At 40.1% G+C, this 18,544-nt stretch overlaps 1 protein-coding gene across 1 annotated transcript in view; it reads left to right on the forward strand.

Annotated features, from left to right (window-relative positions):
• The first annotated feature begins 1,283 nt into the window (after positions 1-1,283).
• Positions 1,284-18,544, forward strand: part of pskh1 (protein serine kinase H1) — a 46,715-nt gene continuing 29,454 nt past the window's right edge. Inside the window, exons 1-2 of the mRNA XM_060838178.1 lie at positions 1,284-1,407; positions 2,999-4,026. Coding sequence (XP_060694161.1) covers positions 3,085-4,026 — 942 coding nt within the window. The 5' untranslated portion in view covers positions 1,284-1,407; positions 2,999-3,084. The remainder of the gene's footprint in view (positions 1,408-2,998; positions 4,027-18,544) is intronic.

An 18,544-nucleotide genomic window follows, 5' to 3' on the forward strand; every position in this document is an offset into this window, starting at 1 on the left:
TAGCCTCCACCACCTCCTCTGGCAGCTCATTCTGCACACGTACCACCTTCTGCGTGAAAATGTTGCTTTTTAGGTCTCTTTTACATCTTTCCCCTCTCATCCTAAACCGATACCCTCTAGTGCTGGATTCCCCCACTCCAGGGAAAAGACTGTCTATTTATCCTATCCATGCCTCACATGATTTTATAAACCTCTACAATTTTGGTGTCATCTGCAAACGTACTAACTATATCTCTTATGCTCACATCCAAATTATTTATATAAATAATGAAACATAGTGGACCCAGCACCAATTTTTCTGGCACTCCACTGGTTACAGGGCTCCAGTCTGAAACACAACCCTCCACCACCACCCTCTGTCTTCTACCTTTGAATCAGTTCTGTATCCAAATAGCTAGATGAAATAACTGAAACCAACATGTTCGTTCTAAATGTCTTTTTCAATATATAATTTCAGTTACATCAAATTGCAAACTTTTACTTAATTCTGTGTCTTCTGCTCCACAACCACCTGATGAAGGAGCAGCACTCAGAAAGCTACTGCTTCCAAATAAACCCCGTTGGACTATAACCTGGTATTGTGTGATTTTTAACTTTGAGCATCTGTGATTTTAATTATTCCACCAATGTTATTAATTGCCCAGTGGCAACTATGTGCAACACCCACAAGATGCATTGTGTCAACTTAGACCTTCAACAGCATTCTCCAAAACCTCGATCTGCACCAACTGTAGGGGAAAAAGTGAAGACTGCAGATGCGGGAGGTCAAGGTCAAAAAGTGTGCTGCTGAAAATGCATATTCCTGATGAAGAGCTTATGCTCGAAACGTCGACTCTCCTCCTCGGATGCTGCCTGACCGGCTGTGCTTTTCCAGCACCATACGTTTTGACCCCAACCGTAGGAACAAGAGCGACGGACCCTTGGGAACAACACACATGTTTCCCTCCAAGGCACACAGCATCCTGACTTTGATCAACATCACCATCCCTTCACTGTCACTGAGGCTAAAATCTTACAACTCGCTCCCGGACAGCGCTGTGAAGATAGCCCTCAAAGACTGCAGCAGTTCGATTTCTGAAAGGTATTAAATACTGGCTGGCCTTGTCCGTGCTGCTCGCATTCCCATGAATGGAATATGAAGGTAAATGTCCAGAGAGGAGGCAGGCCGAGTGATTGACGTTGCTATGACGACCCCCTGAAGCGCCGGCCGGTGGCCGCGCGGAAGTGACGTCATCGCGCGCCGGCGTGTGCGTGAGATCAGGGAGAGTTCAGGAGGATGCTGGGATTTGGAGTGCGTGCAGCTGTGAGGCTGTAGCTGCTTTACCGCGGCCCAGTCTCTCAGGCTGGCATGAGCGCGATCAGGAGTGCAGCAGGGCCTGCTGGAAAAGAGCTTCTGAGCCGAGTCAGGTGAGGGCTGTGGCGGGATCACACTCTGGGGAAGGGTCCGCCCGGGCTACAGGATTCATCTTCCAGAGCGTTAGCTGTGGCTGGGGTGCGAAAGTTTGATCAGTTTTTCAGGTCCACCGCCTCTCTGCCTTTTTTGACTGCACATCGAAATGATTCACCTTTTCAGCTTTTAAACACCGTATTTCACAATTGCCAATCTCTTCATGAAGTGAAAGCCGATTCTTGTTGCAATCGCTTTGGAGGATGTTCTTTCTGACTTGTCAGCAGCAAGTATTGGATTCTTCATTGGGACTGGGACCAGCAGAATATTCCTAGCAGAAATCAAGTGGCGAAATATCATGCAAAGTATGATATTGGCAAGGGGGTACAAGTGGATAAGACTGTAGGCAGTACAAAGGATCGATCAAATATCTCACTGTGCATATTCGAAAATCTTTGAAGGCAATAGGACAGGTAGATTATGTGGTCAAGAGGTACATGGGATATTTGCCTTTATTATATTGAGTATAAAAACATAAATATCATGATGGAGCTGTATATAACGTGAGTTAGGCCACAACTGTAACTGAAGTAAAAACAATCACTGCAGATGCTGGAAACCAGATCTGGATTAGTGGTGCTGGAAGAGCACAGCAGTTCAGGCAGCATCCAAAGTGCAGTGAAATTGCTGTGCTCTTCCAGCACCTCTAATCCACAACTGTAACTGGTACACAGTTGTAAAGATGTGATTGCACTGGATGGTACAGAAGAGATTCACTAAGGTGTTGACCAAGCTGAAGCGACTTCATCTAAGAAGAGAGACTAGATAGGCTGGTGTTGCTTTCCTTAGAGCTGAAAAGGCTGAGACAGGTGAGATGGATCTGATCTGGTGTACACAGTTCTGAAGGGCATAGACAGGGTAGATATGGAGAAACTTTTCCCCTTGGAGGGGTCATAACTAGGGCCATAGTTTTAAGGAAAAGAGGAGGTTTAGAGGGAATGTGAGGGGAAAAAATCACCCAGAAGATTGTATCTGGAACTCAGTGCCTAAAAAGGTGGGAGAGGAGAGAGCAGTTGAGACATTCAAGTAATAAAATCTCCACAATGTGGAAACAGGCCATTCAGCCCAACAAGTCCATACCAAACCTCTAAAGAGCATCCCACTACACTATCCCTGTAACCTTGCATTTCCTATAGCCAATACACTTAATCTATGCATCCCTGAGCAGTATGGGTAATTTAGCCTTGCTAAGCCACCTAGCTTGCACATCTTTGGACTATTGGTGGAAACCAGAGCATCCAGCAAAAACCCACAAAGACACAGGGAGAATATGCAAACTCCACACAGATAGTTGTCCGAGGCTGGAATTGAACCTGAGTCGCTAGTGCCGGGTGGTAGCCATGCTAACCACTGAGCCATTGTGTCATACTATTTAGTTGAGAACTTCAATTACCATAGTACAAGACTCTGGGTCAGATGCAGAAAATAATATTAGAATAAATTGATGTTTGATGACTAGTGTGGAGTGCTGAATGCTCTCTTTCTATAAAAACTGAATGATTCTCTATTAGAAGTGGTTTGAAATTTGTGTTTTGTTTTCTCTTTTGGCAGAGAAAGGGAAACTGTATAAGTGGATGAAAAGAAAGGGAACAATGAACAGAGAAGATGCCTTCCTGGCTCACTAACAACAAAAAGTGATGGGCTGTGGGACAAGCAAAGTGCTGCCTGAGCCCCCTAAAAACATTCATTTGGATCTAGTTAAAACTGTGGAACCGTATACTGGCCAACACCATGATAAGTACAAGCACTTTATTAAATATGACGCCATCAAGAGTGGAGGTAAGACAGGCCAGCCACCACCTCATCAGACTAATGTGTACCAGCAAACTGGACACTGGGACCAGCAGAATGATCCTAGAAGAAATAAAGTGGCCAAATACCGTGCAAAGTTTGACCCCAGAGTGACTGCAAAATATGACATCAAGGCACTGATTGGTCGTGGGAGTTTTAGTAGAGTGGTCAGAGTGGAGCACAAGAGCACTAAACAACCTTATGCAATAAAACTGATTGAGACAAAGTACAAGGAAGGAAGAGAAGTGTGTGAATCTGAACTCAACGTCCTCAGGAGAGTGAGACATGCCAATGTTATACAGCTCATTGAAGTATTTGAGACACAAGAGAGAGTTTATATGGTGATGGAATTAGCAACTGGAGGTGAACTCTTTGACAGGATCATAGCCAAAGGCTCCTTTACTGAAAGAGATGCTACTAGAGTGCTTCAAATGGTTCTTGAGGGAGTTAAATATTTGCATATCCTAGGCATTACACATAGAGATCTGAAACCAGAAAATTTGCTGTACTATCACCCAGGTGCTGATTCCAAAATTATGATCACAGACTTTGGATTAGCAAGCACTCGAAAGAAAGGTGATGACTGTCTTATGAAGACCACCTGTGGCACCCCAGAATATATTGCTCCAGAAATTCTTGTGAGGAAGCCTTACACAAATTCTGTTGACATGTGGGCATTGGGTGTGGTGTCCTACATTTTGTTAAGTGGAACTATGCCCTTTGAAGATGATAATCGTACCCGATTATATAGACAGATATTGAAGGGTAAATACAGTTACTCAGGGGAGGTAAGTGACATGAAAACAATGCATTCTGTAAAGTTTTAGAAAGAAGAAAATTATCAGGAAATTAAATGCACGATTATATCAGCATTTTATTGAATAATTTCAATATTGTAACGAAGCCTTTGTGTTTCTTATCTGTCTGGTATCGTGATCTCTTGGTGATTATTGCAGTCCACAGCAAGCTATAGTAATGATCTTAGAAAATTTCTTCTGTGATAAAAAATAGAAGCATAATAATGTACCATGAATCCAACATTGAGAGCAAGACATTGAGCAAAGTTTATTTCTGCACAAAGATTACCTATCCACTTTCGTGAAGATAGAGAAAGACGTTTGGGATTCACTACTCTTTTAATATTTTGAATGTGAATCACAATTAAACTACTTGTGGCAGAACTTTTCTAGCTCCTTGGAGGTGGTAGTTATGGTCAGGAAATTTAGGAAAAAAATGTAGCGTTATGCTGGCTCCCCCATGTGTTGTGTTTGCTTTTACAATTCCCACAGGCTCAGTGCAGAGGTAAGAGGAATGTGCCTGGAAACCATGGATGATTGAAGCAATTATTGATAAATCAATAATTAGTGGGCATTTCTTGAAGAGATTGTAATTTTACTGGCTACGCATGGGGCACCCATTTTGTTTACAGATCGTCTGGTCAGTTGGTGCTCCTTTGGTCATGGGCTTGCAAAGGCTTTCAACTGGATTCAACTCACTTGTAGAGTGATCCCTGGAATAGTGCTGGGCAGGAGGGATTGGTAGTCAGATGCGTCATCAATAGCGCATCTCCATCCACATAAAGGTGTAAGTGATAACTGAGGGTTCAGCTAGCTCAGTTGGCTAGACAGTTAGACAAATGGCACTGGGTGGTGGCAGTGAGTGCTGAGAGCTGGATAGTCACTCCTGAGAGGAACAGTGCAACATATTGCAAGAAGACAGAATTGACATACAAGTAACAAATTAATTGGGTGATACTAAATGATACTAAACCCCAAGCGTATACCCACATGGGACGAATACAAACCCTTGAAAAGAGAAGGCTGAGGGTTTTATCCTGAGGGTCGTTAAAATTCCAATGAGCTTTGATAGTGACTTTAATTGTGGAGAAGAGCAAATCCAAGGACCATCAAAGAAGATAGACACCAAAATTTCAAGTAGGGATTTCTAAGGAAACTTTTAACCGAGAGACTGACAAAAATATGGAACTTTCTATCACAGGAAGCAGTTGAAGTGAATGGTAAATGTTATGAACCCCATTTTTTTGTTACTGGAAAAGTCAGATCCTAGACTTGATAGAATAGTGTTTTTTTTGAGATGGAATCCCCAATCTAATGCCTTGATCGGTTTCAGACTAGAATTGCTGGTAGCTTCTTCCTGAAGCTACCTTGCACTGCTTAAATGGACGCTACTTTAAATAACATCTTCAGGGTTTTATCTCAACACTTCTAACTTGGAATTAATGTTTTGCTCTTCATTTTAAAGTAACCTTGTTTGCTTTAAAGCTTTTCCTTCTCAGGAGCACGTTTCTACGTAGCCATCCTTTTCCAAGGACTTTACACTTCTGTTCTGCAGTATCAAAGTGAAACTACATGTCTTTCTCTCTCAGCAGTAGGCATATGCCTTAAGAAAACAATTTCTAGAACTCTCCAACAAATCTTGAGGCCCCATTATTTATAATGCTGGGTCGCAAAGCAATCTAAATGAACAAAAATCCATTAACAGTGCACAAAACCCATTCAATTTGAAGCCAGGTTTCAAAACGTTATTAAAGAAAGTCACTATGCTGACAGAAATGCGTGCAAGCTAATTATTAACTGCTGACATACAGATAACCCTCCGGAAAATAACTGTCAAACCAGAAAAATCTGAGCACTCATCAAATAACGTTAAGAATTATGCTTGTTTAAATCTCACCATTTACATCATAGATGCATTTGAGGGATACCAAGTTAAGCTTATGAAGGAGAAAGGAAACATTGGCTCATGAGATGTGGATACCACTGGCAAGGCCAATATTTATTGCCCTTAAGAAGGTGATGAACCACTCCAGTCCTTCTAATCGTACACTTCTAATGGTGTTATACTGAGAGTTCTAGGATCATTATCTGCCAACAATGACAATGTTATAAAGTTCTGAATCAGGATGTTGTGTGACTTGCAGGGAAATTTGTGGGTGATGTTGTTTCTAAACACTTGTGGCTCTTTATCTCCTGGGAAGTAGAAGTCACAGGTTTGGAAGATGCTGCCAAAGAAATGTTAGTGTTGCTGCGGTGCATCTTTTAGCTGGTGCACATTGAACTAACTCTTCAAGTATAATATGTATGAGTCAAATTGCATTTGTTTAATGAATTTCATTTTGAAATTACATTGTTAATCAAGGAAGCAATCTATGTTTTTTAACAGTCATAAATATTTAAAACTTGAAGGTAATGTCACAACATGTCTAGTACTTGAGTGATTGCACACTTTTCTGGAGATTGAATTGAATTTCTGATTGAGTGACCCTTCCTCGGATATCATCTGGGGACACCTTTGGGAGGGTGAGGTTTCCTTTGGAAATATTAAAAGTAAGCATGATTGTGTATAGTATAAGAAAATGGATAAGCATATTAACTGTCAAGCTCATTGGAACTCTCAAAGAACTCGTCAAAAGCGACTGTCAAAGGTAAGTTTCAAAAGGACTGAACAAAAGTAACTTCCAAAGGGTACAATTTAGTATCAAAACATTTTAAACTCCAGCCCTGTAAGCCTTTGAAAATATGACTCAAGTAACGTTTCCAAAAGAATTGTTTGCTGTCTCATTCTTCCTAATCCTGATGGTTTCACAATTGTTAATTTTCGCAGTTGGGTGCCAGACATTTCAGTTTAATTGACAGTTTCAAGTGCTTTCAGATTTTTTGATGTGGGACTTGGAATCCCAATGTTTCTTGTTATAAGGGATTGCGCAGTTGAATGGAATGTTGTTGTTGTAAGGGATTATGTAGTTGAAGCGAGTTAAATGTAGTAAATGTTTTTATAGACTTTAGTTTTTAAAATCTCATTCATAACAGATACTTGCATGTCCTTCTGAAGTGAATACTGGACGAATTGCCATGCTAAGTGATAACGACAAAGGATAGTATAAGTCATCAAGGCTATAAGGGCAATGGCTTGGGCAATAGGCATTGGTTGCCATGGAGAATATGGTTGGTAAAAGGGCTGATCAAAATCATAACTTGATATAGAGGGCTGAATGGTCAGAGAGAGTGAATGGAGAGACACAAGTTAGAGTGGAGGCTAAAATTTGTAAAAGGAATATGCATGTGGCGTATGAAGGACACAGGTTGGACTGGGCTTACCGGGTGACTGGGTATTGGTTGCAACGGAGGAATGTTGGAATGGAGGACATGAGATGGGATGGATGGGCCTGTGGAGTCTGTGTGTCATTCAGGCAAAGGAGGATTGATGTGAGGATGAAGATTGTAACAAAATATTATGCTTTATTCATTTAAAAGTTTGGCTACATTACCTTAGTGAGGACCTTGTGCACAGCCAATTCCTACATCCGACACACTCTGCATTTGTTTTAGGGTGGGCTGGTCAGACACCTAGGGAACCATGCTACCCTAGAACAATATCTCTAGCTTTTGTGCACTTTCTCCTGTGTTGGTTCAGTAGAGCTGGAAATTGTCCTGAACCAGGAACAAAAATTCCATCTGGAATCTAGTTTGAGCTATTCAAGTTCTTTTGGATCTTGGTCACCAAAGGTATTCACTGATGTAGACCATTCAAACCTTCTAACCGTCTCTGCCATTTGATATGATCATAGCTGATCTGATTGTTATTTAACTTTCCTCTCTACCCCCAATTCCTTTTGACTCGTTTGTGAGTGAAGAATATATCTATCTCACTCATAAAAATATTCAATGTCCCCTCTCTGGGAAGAGAGTTGTACTGATTACAATCTTTAATGGAAGAAAAATTAAGAATCGTAGTTTGACAGCTTTCTCCTGAGATACTTGTATCCACGTTATTTTTTATATTTAATATCCACTGCTCAAACAGTCCTACAGTCCATCATTATCCTAAAGGACAGTGATTGCTTGGGCTCCTTTATTCTGCCTGACTCTCCAATTTGAAAAACAGTAGTGTGTTTTGGGTAGAGTTAAGAGTAGCAAGGGGCAGATAACATTGTGGGAGTGAATTACCGTAGTACTAATGTAGGACACAGTATAAATCAGGAAATTAGAGGGGCCTTGAACAAGGAGGATGCAGTAATCATAGGGTTCAAATTTATGTTTCAATTGGTACTTATTAGATTTACCCAATGCTATGGGGGAAGAATTCTTGGAATGTGTTCAAGGTAGCTTTCTGGATCAATATGGTGAGGAACCAGCTGGGCACAGGCTATTTTAGTATTATCCAATGAGAAAGGGATAATTGATAATCTTATTATAAAATAGGTTTTTGGCAATTGTAATCATAGTGTGATGGAATTTTTTCTTTAAATTTGAAAAGGATATAAATCTGAAACTAAGGTCTCAAATCCAATCACTGGCAATTGTGAAAGTATGAAGAAGAAATTGACTGGGTGGATTGGAAGAATGCGTTTGATGGTTGCTGGGCAAAGGCTAGTATTTAAAGAACATTGGTTAGGCCACTGTTGGAATATTGCGTGCAATTCTGGTCTCTTTCCTATTGGAAAGATGTTGTGAAACTTGAAAAGGTTCAGAAAAGATTTACAAGGATGTTGCCAGGGTTGGAGGATTTGAGCTATTGGGAGAGGCTGAACAGGCTGTGGCTGTTTTCCCTGGAGCGTCAGAGGCTGAGGGGTGACCTTATAACGGTTTACAAAATTATGAGGGGCATAAATAGGCAAAGTCTTTTCCCTGGGGTCGGGGAGTCCAGAACTTGAGGGCATAGGTTTAAGGTGAGAGGGGAAAGATATAAAAGAGACCTAAGGGGCAACCATTTCACACAGAGGGTGGTAAGTGTATGGAATGACCTGCCAGAGGAAGTGGTGGAGGCTGGTACAATTGCAACATTTAAGAGGCATTTGGATGGGTATATGAATAGGAAAGGTTTGGTAGGATATGGGCCGGGTGCTGGCAGGTGGGACTAGATTGGATTGGGATATCTGGTCAGCATGGACGGGTTGGACCGAAGGGTCTGTTTCCATGCTGTACATCTCTATGATTACGACTATCCTTCCGATAAAGCAAAAATACTCATCAGGCAACATGAGAGAGCCATGATTAACAAGGGAAGTTAAAGATAATATTAGATCAAATGAGGCTTGTAAAGTTGCCAAAAGAAGGTTTAAGTCTGATGGTGGGAAAATGTTAGCATTTGGATAAGGAAGGCCAAGAAATTGATAAAAAGAATAGAATATGAATGTGAAATACCTAGAGACAAAAATGGATTGATATGAATTTATTATAGCAGATAGAGAAATGAGACAAAAGCTAATTAAGTATTGCCTCTGTCTTCTCCGAGGAAGAACCAGAAATTTCCATGAAATAATTAAGACCCAAGGGTCCAGTGAGAGTGTTGAACTGAAAGAAGCAACAGTATTAATCCCATTAATTTTTCTAATACTATTACTTTTTTTTTACTGGGTGTTAATAAATCCCCAGGAATCAAAAAGTGAAAAAAGCTACAGAGGTGGTGGATGCATTAATGATTACCTTCCAAAATTTTATTGATTCTGCAGCAGTGCCTGGAATTGAGAAGATTGGAGGGGAAGGGAGAGAAAAAAACCGGGAAACTACAAATCTATGAGGCTGAAATCTGTAGTGAGAGAAAAATCTTTTAAAAGGGATGAGATTACTGGATATTGAAAAATAACTATGATTAGGTAGAATCCGCGTTGAATCATGAAGGGAAAATCATGTTTGACACACTTGATGGGTTGTTTTGAGGACTAACGGAATCAATAAGGGGGTAACCAGTTGAAGTGTTGTATTTGGATTTTCGGAAGGCTTTTAATAAACTACACAGAAGGATATTGAAGCAAAATTAAACCAAATTAGTTTGGGGGTGATATGCAAACATGGATTAAAGATTGGTTAAAAGGCAGAAAGTAGTAGGAATAAATGTGTCATTCTCAGGTTGACATGCTATGACCAGTGGGGTGCCACAAGCAGCAGTGCTCGGCTCCCAACTGTTCAAAATATATATCCATTATTAGGATGTGGGGACCATTATAATATTTGCGTTTTCAGATGATATAAAACTAGGTATGAGTTGCGAGGAGGATGCAAAGAGGCTTCAAGGAGATTTAGACAGCCTGAAAGAATGCACAAGTGCATGGAAGATGGGCTGTAGTGCAGACAAGTGTGTGGTTATTCACTTTCTGAAAGAGTGAGGGGTTGTATCATTGTCCAGAGGGGTCAAGGTAACTTTGTCCCCAAGTTATTGAAAGCAAGCATTGAAGGCAAGCGACAACTTGGCCTTTGTTGCAAAAGGGCTATAGGGGCACAATCTGCAGTTTTGGTCCCCTTACTTGAGGAAGGATATACCTGCCACAGAGAGTGCAGCAGACTGATTCTTGGGATGGTGGGACAGTCCTATGAGAAGAGGTTGAAGTGACTGAGTCTGTATATTCTCTGGAGTTTACTAAAATAACCATAGTGTCTCTTACTCCAACTGATGTAATTCTTTAAAAGACCTCAAAACCGTTAAGCTTTTTGCTTCTTTCACTGTATCTTCTATGTTCTTTCCTTTCTCCATTGGAGTGAAGAATTTAAAATGCAACCTATTACCATCAACTGAATTATTAAATTTTCTGTTGTTATTTAATTTTTTTTTCTAAATAAAGAAACAAGCTATTTGGATTTGTCGTCTTACCTTAATGGAATGTTATTTTTATCACTGCTGTCAATATGGCATTTCCCCCTCTTGGCCCCGTCCGCTGCATGCCTGTGCATTGTTTTATATGAATGCCAAAGAAGTTGTGTGCAGTTCTAAATTTGTGGTGATCTATCATGTTTAGCAGTTTAAGCACTAAAGCTGATGCATAGTTTGTGTCAGAGCACAATATGTCTGTCTCAACTGGTTAAATAAAGTTCCTTTGATCAAGTTCTGAAGGTATAGCTTTCTCAAGTGTTTGACAATTCTTTGTATACAGATTCCCAAATACATTCCTTATATTAATGCAGAAATTAATCTGTAAAACTTATAACTAGATTATTTTTTCTATGCATGTTTCAGGTTTTGGCTCCCCAGCCAAAATCTTGGTATAATATACTTTTGTTATCCTTTTTATTCTTATGCTGTATACATTTTGAAATCATAGATTAGTGCAGTATGAATTTTATTTTTGAGATTTGTACCCCTGTATCAGTGGGAACTTTCTTGACCCTTTCACCTCATGATATGGGTAAGGAAAGAAACAGAAGTAGATTACCTTATCATCCACAGTGCATAACTTGTGTCTGGAAAAAGATGTTTATACAAATGATTGTTAAACATTGTAAGGACTTCTGCCTTCTTTAATTTTACTTTGAGCTATATGTTAATTACTTAACATTGTTATCAAGCTAACCTTTACTGTAAATGGTATTACTGGAGACTGTCTAGAAGATTGGACATATGCTGATTATGGTTGAGGTGTGAGGATTTCTGTAATCTTACGCATTTTTTTAACCTACACTCTGGTTCTGCTCTTCATGTAGAATCAAGTTTTACATTTCAGGGTGAAGACAAAATTGTAAGTATATTTCGGTTGTAGCTTCAGTTTTTAACTTTCATAACATTTATATCAAAAATTTCCTCATCATCTGTCAGTTATTAGTAGTACTCTTACACTCTAGAAGGATTTACAGTGTTCTTTGATTGCAATATGTTTGCTGATTTCTGCAATGCGCATCTGATTCCAACCATGTTATTGAGGGCAATATAGAATAAGAGCTTTTTTTTTCTCTCATTATTCATTTACAAAACATGGGCATCTCTGGCTGGGTCAGCATTTATTGCACAATCCTTTATTGCCCTTGTGAAGCTGTTGGTGAACTGCCTTTTTGAACTGCTGTAGTCCTTGGCCAGTCTGTACATCCACAGTACATTTAGGATGGAAAGTATTGAAGCTTGTACAAATGAGCCACTCAAGTCATTTAGTCATTGTCAGTGACTAAGTGCAGATTACCTGTATAGATTTAAAAAAAATATGGAACATGGTCCTAAGGGAAACCTTTTTAGCAACTGCAAAGAGCGAGCCTTGGTGCCTCTGCTGTAGATAGTTTCCTGGGTATGTTGCTATGCTGTAGGAATGATTCCATGTGAAGACAAGTCACCAATTTCCTTAAATAAATAAAGCCTTCACAAACAACTTCAAGGGGCCCTGATAAGCATGTTGTTATTGAAATCTTGGACTTCAATAGGCAGAAACTGTTAAGGCTGGGTTTAGAAAGTGAAATTTAGCACTGTGGGTTTGAATTTAGCAGTAATATAGTTAACAAATTCTCAATAAACTAATGCCAGTAAGTCTCATTTTTTTTACAATTTCTTGTTTTGAAGCGGTTGATTATGAGACAAATATTTTGTTCAAAGTTGAACTGCACAAAGGATTCTCAAGAATGGAGTTCCTCATCACCTGAATCAGTCATGTAGAAAGTTGGAACTGTATTCACCAAGAAATATTGAATGGGGAATGATTGAACCATTCAAAATCATGAGGGCTTTGGGAAAAACTGTTCCAATTGTTGGACAGATTGGGAACCAGAATGCAAATTTAAGGGGATTTCTTTTTTTGCCAATGGTGTTCATGTGAACAAATATTTTTAAGCAGTGAGTGGTTAGCATCTGGAATGTATTGCCTGCGAATGTGGTGGAGGCAGATTCAATTGCAGCTTTCAAATGAGAATGGGACTAACGCGCTGAAACATAACAATTTGTCAGGCAATGGAGAAAAGATAGGAGGATGATGTTAAGCAAATTGCTCCTTCAAAGAGTCAGCACAGACACGAAGGGCTAAATGGCCTCCTTTTGCACTGAAATCATTCTATGATTCTTTCCATGCATTTATCAGCACAAATGTTTGCTGTTGGATATTTTAAACCTTTTGTCAAAGTTTGACACTAAAAGTTAGAGCGTATAAAATTTGGAATTACAAAATGTTCAATAAAATATACTTGTATAATCTAAGTGCTCTGCAATGTGATCTTTGCATTCTCATCATGGCTGCTGCAGAGTGACTTGCAACATTTTGCTATTTTAAAGGTGCTTTATAAATTCACATTACTTAGGAACTTAAAATACTGTGGAATTTGGAAAGATTGGACTCTGGCTCTGGATTGTATGCCATCTTAACTACTGTTTTGATTTGTTGTGAAAGTATAACAGGGCATTAAACTAGCTGACTAATCTGTCTCAAACAACAATAAATGAATAGTTAGTTGTTGATTTGAGAGATTTTTCTGTTTCCAAATGGTTCTAATGTTGACAGGCCCAAATGTGTTGAGAAAGGTGGGAAAGAAATGTGGGAATGGAGATAGTTTGGAAGACTGAAAGGAGGAATAGTGCAGGAGGCTGCTGAGTTATCTTCTGTTGCAGTTGAATAATTAAGACATAATGGTTGTGGTGGTTGGCAGGATGGGACAATGAGCAAGCAGAGCTCTGTGCAGTTGAGTTTTAAAATTTGTGAAGCCCAGCAATGATGTCATTGGAGAAATCTAAAACAATATATACAAATTAACAGTAACATTGCCATGTGTGACAAACTTGGTAACAGCCCTTTTCCATCTGGAAATGTAGATTGCAGTAAATGTTCATGTCAAGAGCAATAAGATTTGTAGATTAGCCACATATTTCTAATGCATCAAGTTATTGCTAACAGGTGTAAAAGGTTGGTGGTTTTTAAACGCTTGCAAAAGCCTGCCAATGTTGCCAGTTCAATAAATGGAACTGCTTATTCGCTTTCTAATAGTGTTCCAGAGTTAGTAGTTTGGAGGGTTCTATTAGTTTGAATTATGGAAAACTTTCTTGCATTTGGGAGGAAATACAAAATGATGCATTGCTGTGATATTATTACTGGAAACACTGTATTGACTGTGACAATTACAGGTTAGACAATTAGTCTAACCAGACCGTCTGGCTGCGAGCTCATTAAGGAGAGAGACTACTGGTGGTGGTTTAACCTGAGGGTCGGCACACCTCAGACCAGGAGAGAGATTGAGAGGGAGAGTCCTTTATGGTAACCTTAGTCGGTGAGGGAATTGAACCCACACTGGCCTTACTGCATTGGAAGCCAGTTATCCAGCTAACTGATAAAGAATCAACTTGCTCTGTATCATTTGTCATAGCCACCTGAAATTATTGATCCAGGTTTATTGAAAATTACAGTGTGACCAGTGAGCTCTGGTATCTTGTGAGATAGTGGAATTTCCCTACAGAAAGTTACTGATCTGCAATGCATTATTATGAAAGTTGAAATCTTCCTATTTGTTGTCTTGTTGCTTGTGGTAACTTCTGTGTATGCACTGCTTGTACATGCACCTTGAGCGCAATTAGAGACTAATGCTTTCTTCGTGTAAGTGTTTCATTTAATTCGTTTAGCACTAACCTCTTGTGCTATTTTTGTGGGTCTGTCTGTTGTATTTCAGTTTAATTATTCCTTCTTTTATTTTAGTTCCTAACCTTTTCTTCAAATAGATGAAGCAAATGCGCTGAGATCTCTCAGTCCTGTCTCCAGTGTAGTTATCCACAACACTATCGATTCGACAGTTTCTGAAATTTGTTTTAAAAGCAATAAATGTATTTAGAAGAACTCACAAATCAGCTTCCTGAAATGATTAGGAACGTTGTGTTTGTTACTGTGAAGCAAGATATTCCAAAAATGATTTTCCCAACACTAGTCTGGTAAAATCTATACTCTTTGAAGTAGATGCAACATATAATTTGGTAATCAACTATTCCTCAAGCATTGGGGAAACTTATAGTTAAAAGACATGCTCTGCAATGTTTGGAGAGCCTTTTTCTTCATATATCTCAGGAATGAAGGGAATTTGATTCCATAATCCTGTTTCTCTCTATCTTGATTTTCTTTTATTCCTTATTCTCACCTACCTCTTTCAGCACTTTAGACCACAAGACCATTTGTCTGAGCAGAATTAGGCCATTTGGCCCTGTTGAGGCTCCTTCATCATTTGAGCATGGCTGCTATGTTTCTCAGCCCCATTCTCCTACCTTCTCGCCATGACCCTTGATTCCCTTACTCAACAAGAACCTCTGTCCTAAAGGCACTCATAGAGTCATACAGCACAGAAACAGACCCTTTGGTCCAACTCCTCCATGATGAACATAATCCCAACTAAACTAGTCTCACTTGCCTGCTGCTAGCCCACATCTCTCCAAACCTTTCCTATTAATGTATCTGTCCAAGTGTCTTTTAAACTTCCATCACTTCCTCAGGGGGGAGTTCATTCCACATGTGAACCACCCTGTGTATAAAAAAATGTGCCTCTTATGCCTTTTTTAAATATCTCTCTCCTCAGCTTCATAAAGTGCCCCCAGTCTTGAAATTCTCCATCTTGGGGAAAAGATGACTGCCATCAACTCTAACTATACCTGTCATTATTTAATGAACTTGTACTAGGTCGCCGCTCAATCTCATGCACCAGTGAAAACGTCCCTGCCTGTCAGCCTTTCTTTATAACTCAAACCTTCCATACTGGCAACATCCTGGTAAATCCCTTTTGAATCCTCCCTGCCTTGATAATATCCTTCCTATAACTGGGCAACCAGAGTTCCTTCGACTCACCACCTTCTGGCTGACGAAATTCCTCATCTCAATTCTGAAGTGCTATCCCTTCATTCTGAGGCTGTGCTCACGGGTCCTATTCTCACCGACAAGTTAAAAACATCATCTCCACGTCTAGTCTTTCTGTGCCTCTCAGTATTCAGCAAGTTTCAATGAGCAACCCCCTTATTTTTCAAAGCTCTATTGAGTACAGACTTAGAATCCTCAACCGCTCCTCATATGATAAGACCAGGCAATTCCTGGGATCATTCTTGTGAACCTCCTCTGGATCCCCTCCAAGGTCAGCATATCCTTCCCTAGATATCGGCTCCCTAACGGCCAACTGAACTTTCATATTAATTTTAAGAGACTCCCACGTCCTTTTTATGTTTCAGATTTCTGAAACCTTTCCCCATTTAGAAAATCGTACACACCTCTGTTCTTCCTACCAAAGTGCAAACTCGCATTTTCCCACATTGTATTCTGTTTGCCATTCTTTGCCCACTGCCCTAGCCTGTCTAATTCTTGTGCAGACTTCCCACCTCCTCAACACTATCTGACCTTCCACCCATCTTAGTTTCATCTGCAATCTTAGCAACAATACCCTCAGTTCCTTCGTTCAGATCGTTAATGTATAACATGAATAGTTGTGGTCCCAAAACTGACCCTTGCTGCAGTTAGTTAGTCACCAGCTACCATCTTGATGATGATCATGTTTTTACTCCTTTATCTAATTTGCTTGCTACCTCCTCAAGCATGACCTCCCCTTGCTGAAGCTGTGCTGACTCAGCCCTTTTTTTTATCATGTACTCTGCAATCTCATTCTCAATAATGAACTCCAAAATCTTACCAGCTGCCGAGGTCAGGCTAACTGGCCTATAATTTCCCATCTTCTGCCTCCTTCCCTCCTTAAACGGGAGTGTTACATTTGCCATTTTCCGGTCCACTAGGACTCTTTCTGACTCCAATGATTCCTGAAAGACCACCACCAATGCCTCCACAACGTCCTCTGCTATCTCTTTCAGACCCTAATCCTGGTAATTCATACATCTTCAGATCTTTCAGCTTCCCAGAACCTCCTTAGTGGTGGTCACGACACTCACCTCTGTCCCTGACCTTGGTATGATACTGTTACCTTCCACCATGAAGACTGATGCAAAGTACCTCTTTAGTTTCTCTGCCATGTAGAATTATAGAATTTTACTGTAGAGAAAGAGGCCATTAAACCTTCTATGTCTGTACAGGTTCCCAAAAGAGCTACTGAGCTAGTCTCATTGTCCAGCCCTATCCCCATAGCCCTCTAAATTTACACTTTCAAAGGTAAATCCAGTTCTCTTTTGAAACCTCCTGTGGAATCTGCCTCCACTGCACCCCCAAGCAGTGCATTCCAAATCCTAACACCTGTCTGAGCAAAGAGATTTCTCCTCATTTCACTCCAAGCTAGCTTGCTGACAGACTTGAATTTGTGATCAGTAGTTAATGATATGACAACTAGTGGAAACAGAATGTCCTTCTTTACCCTGTCAAAATTGTTCATAATTTTGAACACTTCAGTAAGGTCACCTCTTAGTTTTCTCTGCTCCAAGGAGAATAAGCCCAATTTCTCTAATCTTTCATAGTATCAAAAATTCCTCATTCAGAGAATTATGCACTTGAACCTCAAAATCCCTTTGCTCCTGTATCCCCCTCAAAGTTGTACCACTGAACCTGTATTGTGTCTCCATGTTTCTTCCACCAAAATGCATTATCACGTTTCTCTGCATTAAAATTCATCTGCTCCCATTATTACTTCTCCAGCCTTGTTTTCCAGCTGTCCAATGTCCACTCTTGCCTCTCTTGTACATTTTATATAGCTTAAAAACTCTTGCAGTCTTTTTTATTACTAGCGAATTTAACCTGTATAGCATCTTTCTCCCGCCGCCCCCCACACCATTGCTTTTTTACTTTCCCTCTGCTGGATTTTAAACATTTCCCAATCCTCAGGCTTCCCACTAATCTTCACCATATCAAATGCCTTTCCTTTTACATCTGTGCTGTCCCTGACTTCCCTACGGTTGCCTCATCATCAGTTTAATATGGTTCTTTTTCCTTAAGATGAATTTCTGCTGTGCCTCCTGAATTATTCCAGAAGTTCCTGCCATTGCTGCTTCTACTGTCTTTCTTGCTAGGCTTCGTCTCCATCCGAAGTCAATCTGTCTATCTCCTCACTCATCTTTGTAGTTTCTTTACGCAGTTATAATGCCATTGCATCTGATTCCAGCTTCTCTCCCTCAAACTGCAGGGTGAATTTATCATACCGTGGTCATTTCCTGCTAGGGGTTCCTTCGCCTTAAGCTCCCTTATCAAATCTGCCTTGTGACACATCAGTAAATCCAGAAATGCCTGTTCCCTCATGGCTATACCACAAGCTGCTCCCAAAATACATCTTATAGATATTCCCCCCTGATTTTCTCAGTCCACCTTCATATTGAAAGGGAGAGACCAGTTGCATAAATTTTCTTTCCTGACTTGCCATCCCTGTGAGGATTATATTCCTTACATCAGCTGTGTAGTCTTGCTTTCCTGATGATAAACAACCAAATGGCATGGTCACAAGCAGACGCAATGGCATTGTTTGTCTTGTAACAAGCGAATCTCCGAGAGAATTAGTTGCAAGAGATGCATGGGCTTTTTGGGAAATATGTTTCATATCAGATAATTGCAATTAAGAATACGAGAAATAGCTCTATATCACTTCTAATTCCAGCACAGAACAAACCAATGTGTGTCTGTTCAGCCAATAGTACTGTAGTCAGCTGCCACTTTGTCAA

This window comes from Hemiscyllium ocellatum, chromosome 17 (assembly GCF_020745735.1).
Source record: "Hemiscyllium ocellatum isolate sHemOce1 chromosome 17, sHemOce1.pat.X.cur, whole genome shotgun sequence".
NCBI classification, from domain to species: domain Eukaryota; kingdom Metazoa; phylum Chordata; class Chondrichthyes; order Orectolobiformes; family Hemiscylliidae; genus Hemiscyllium; species Hemiscyllium ocellatum.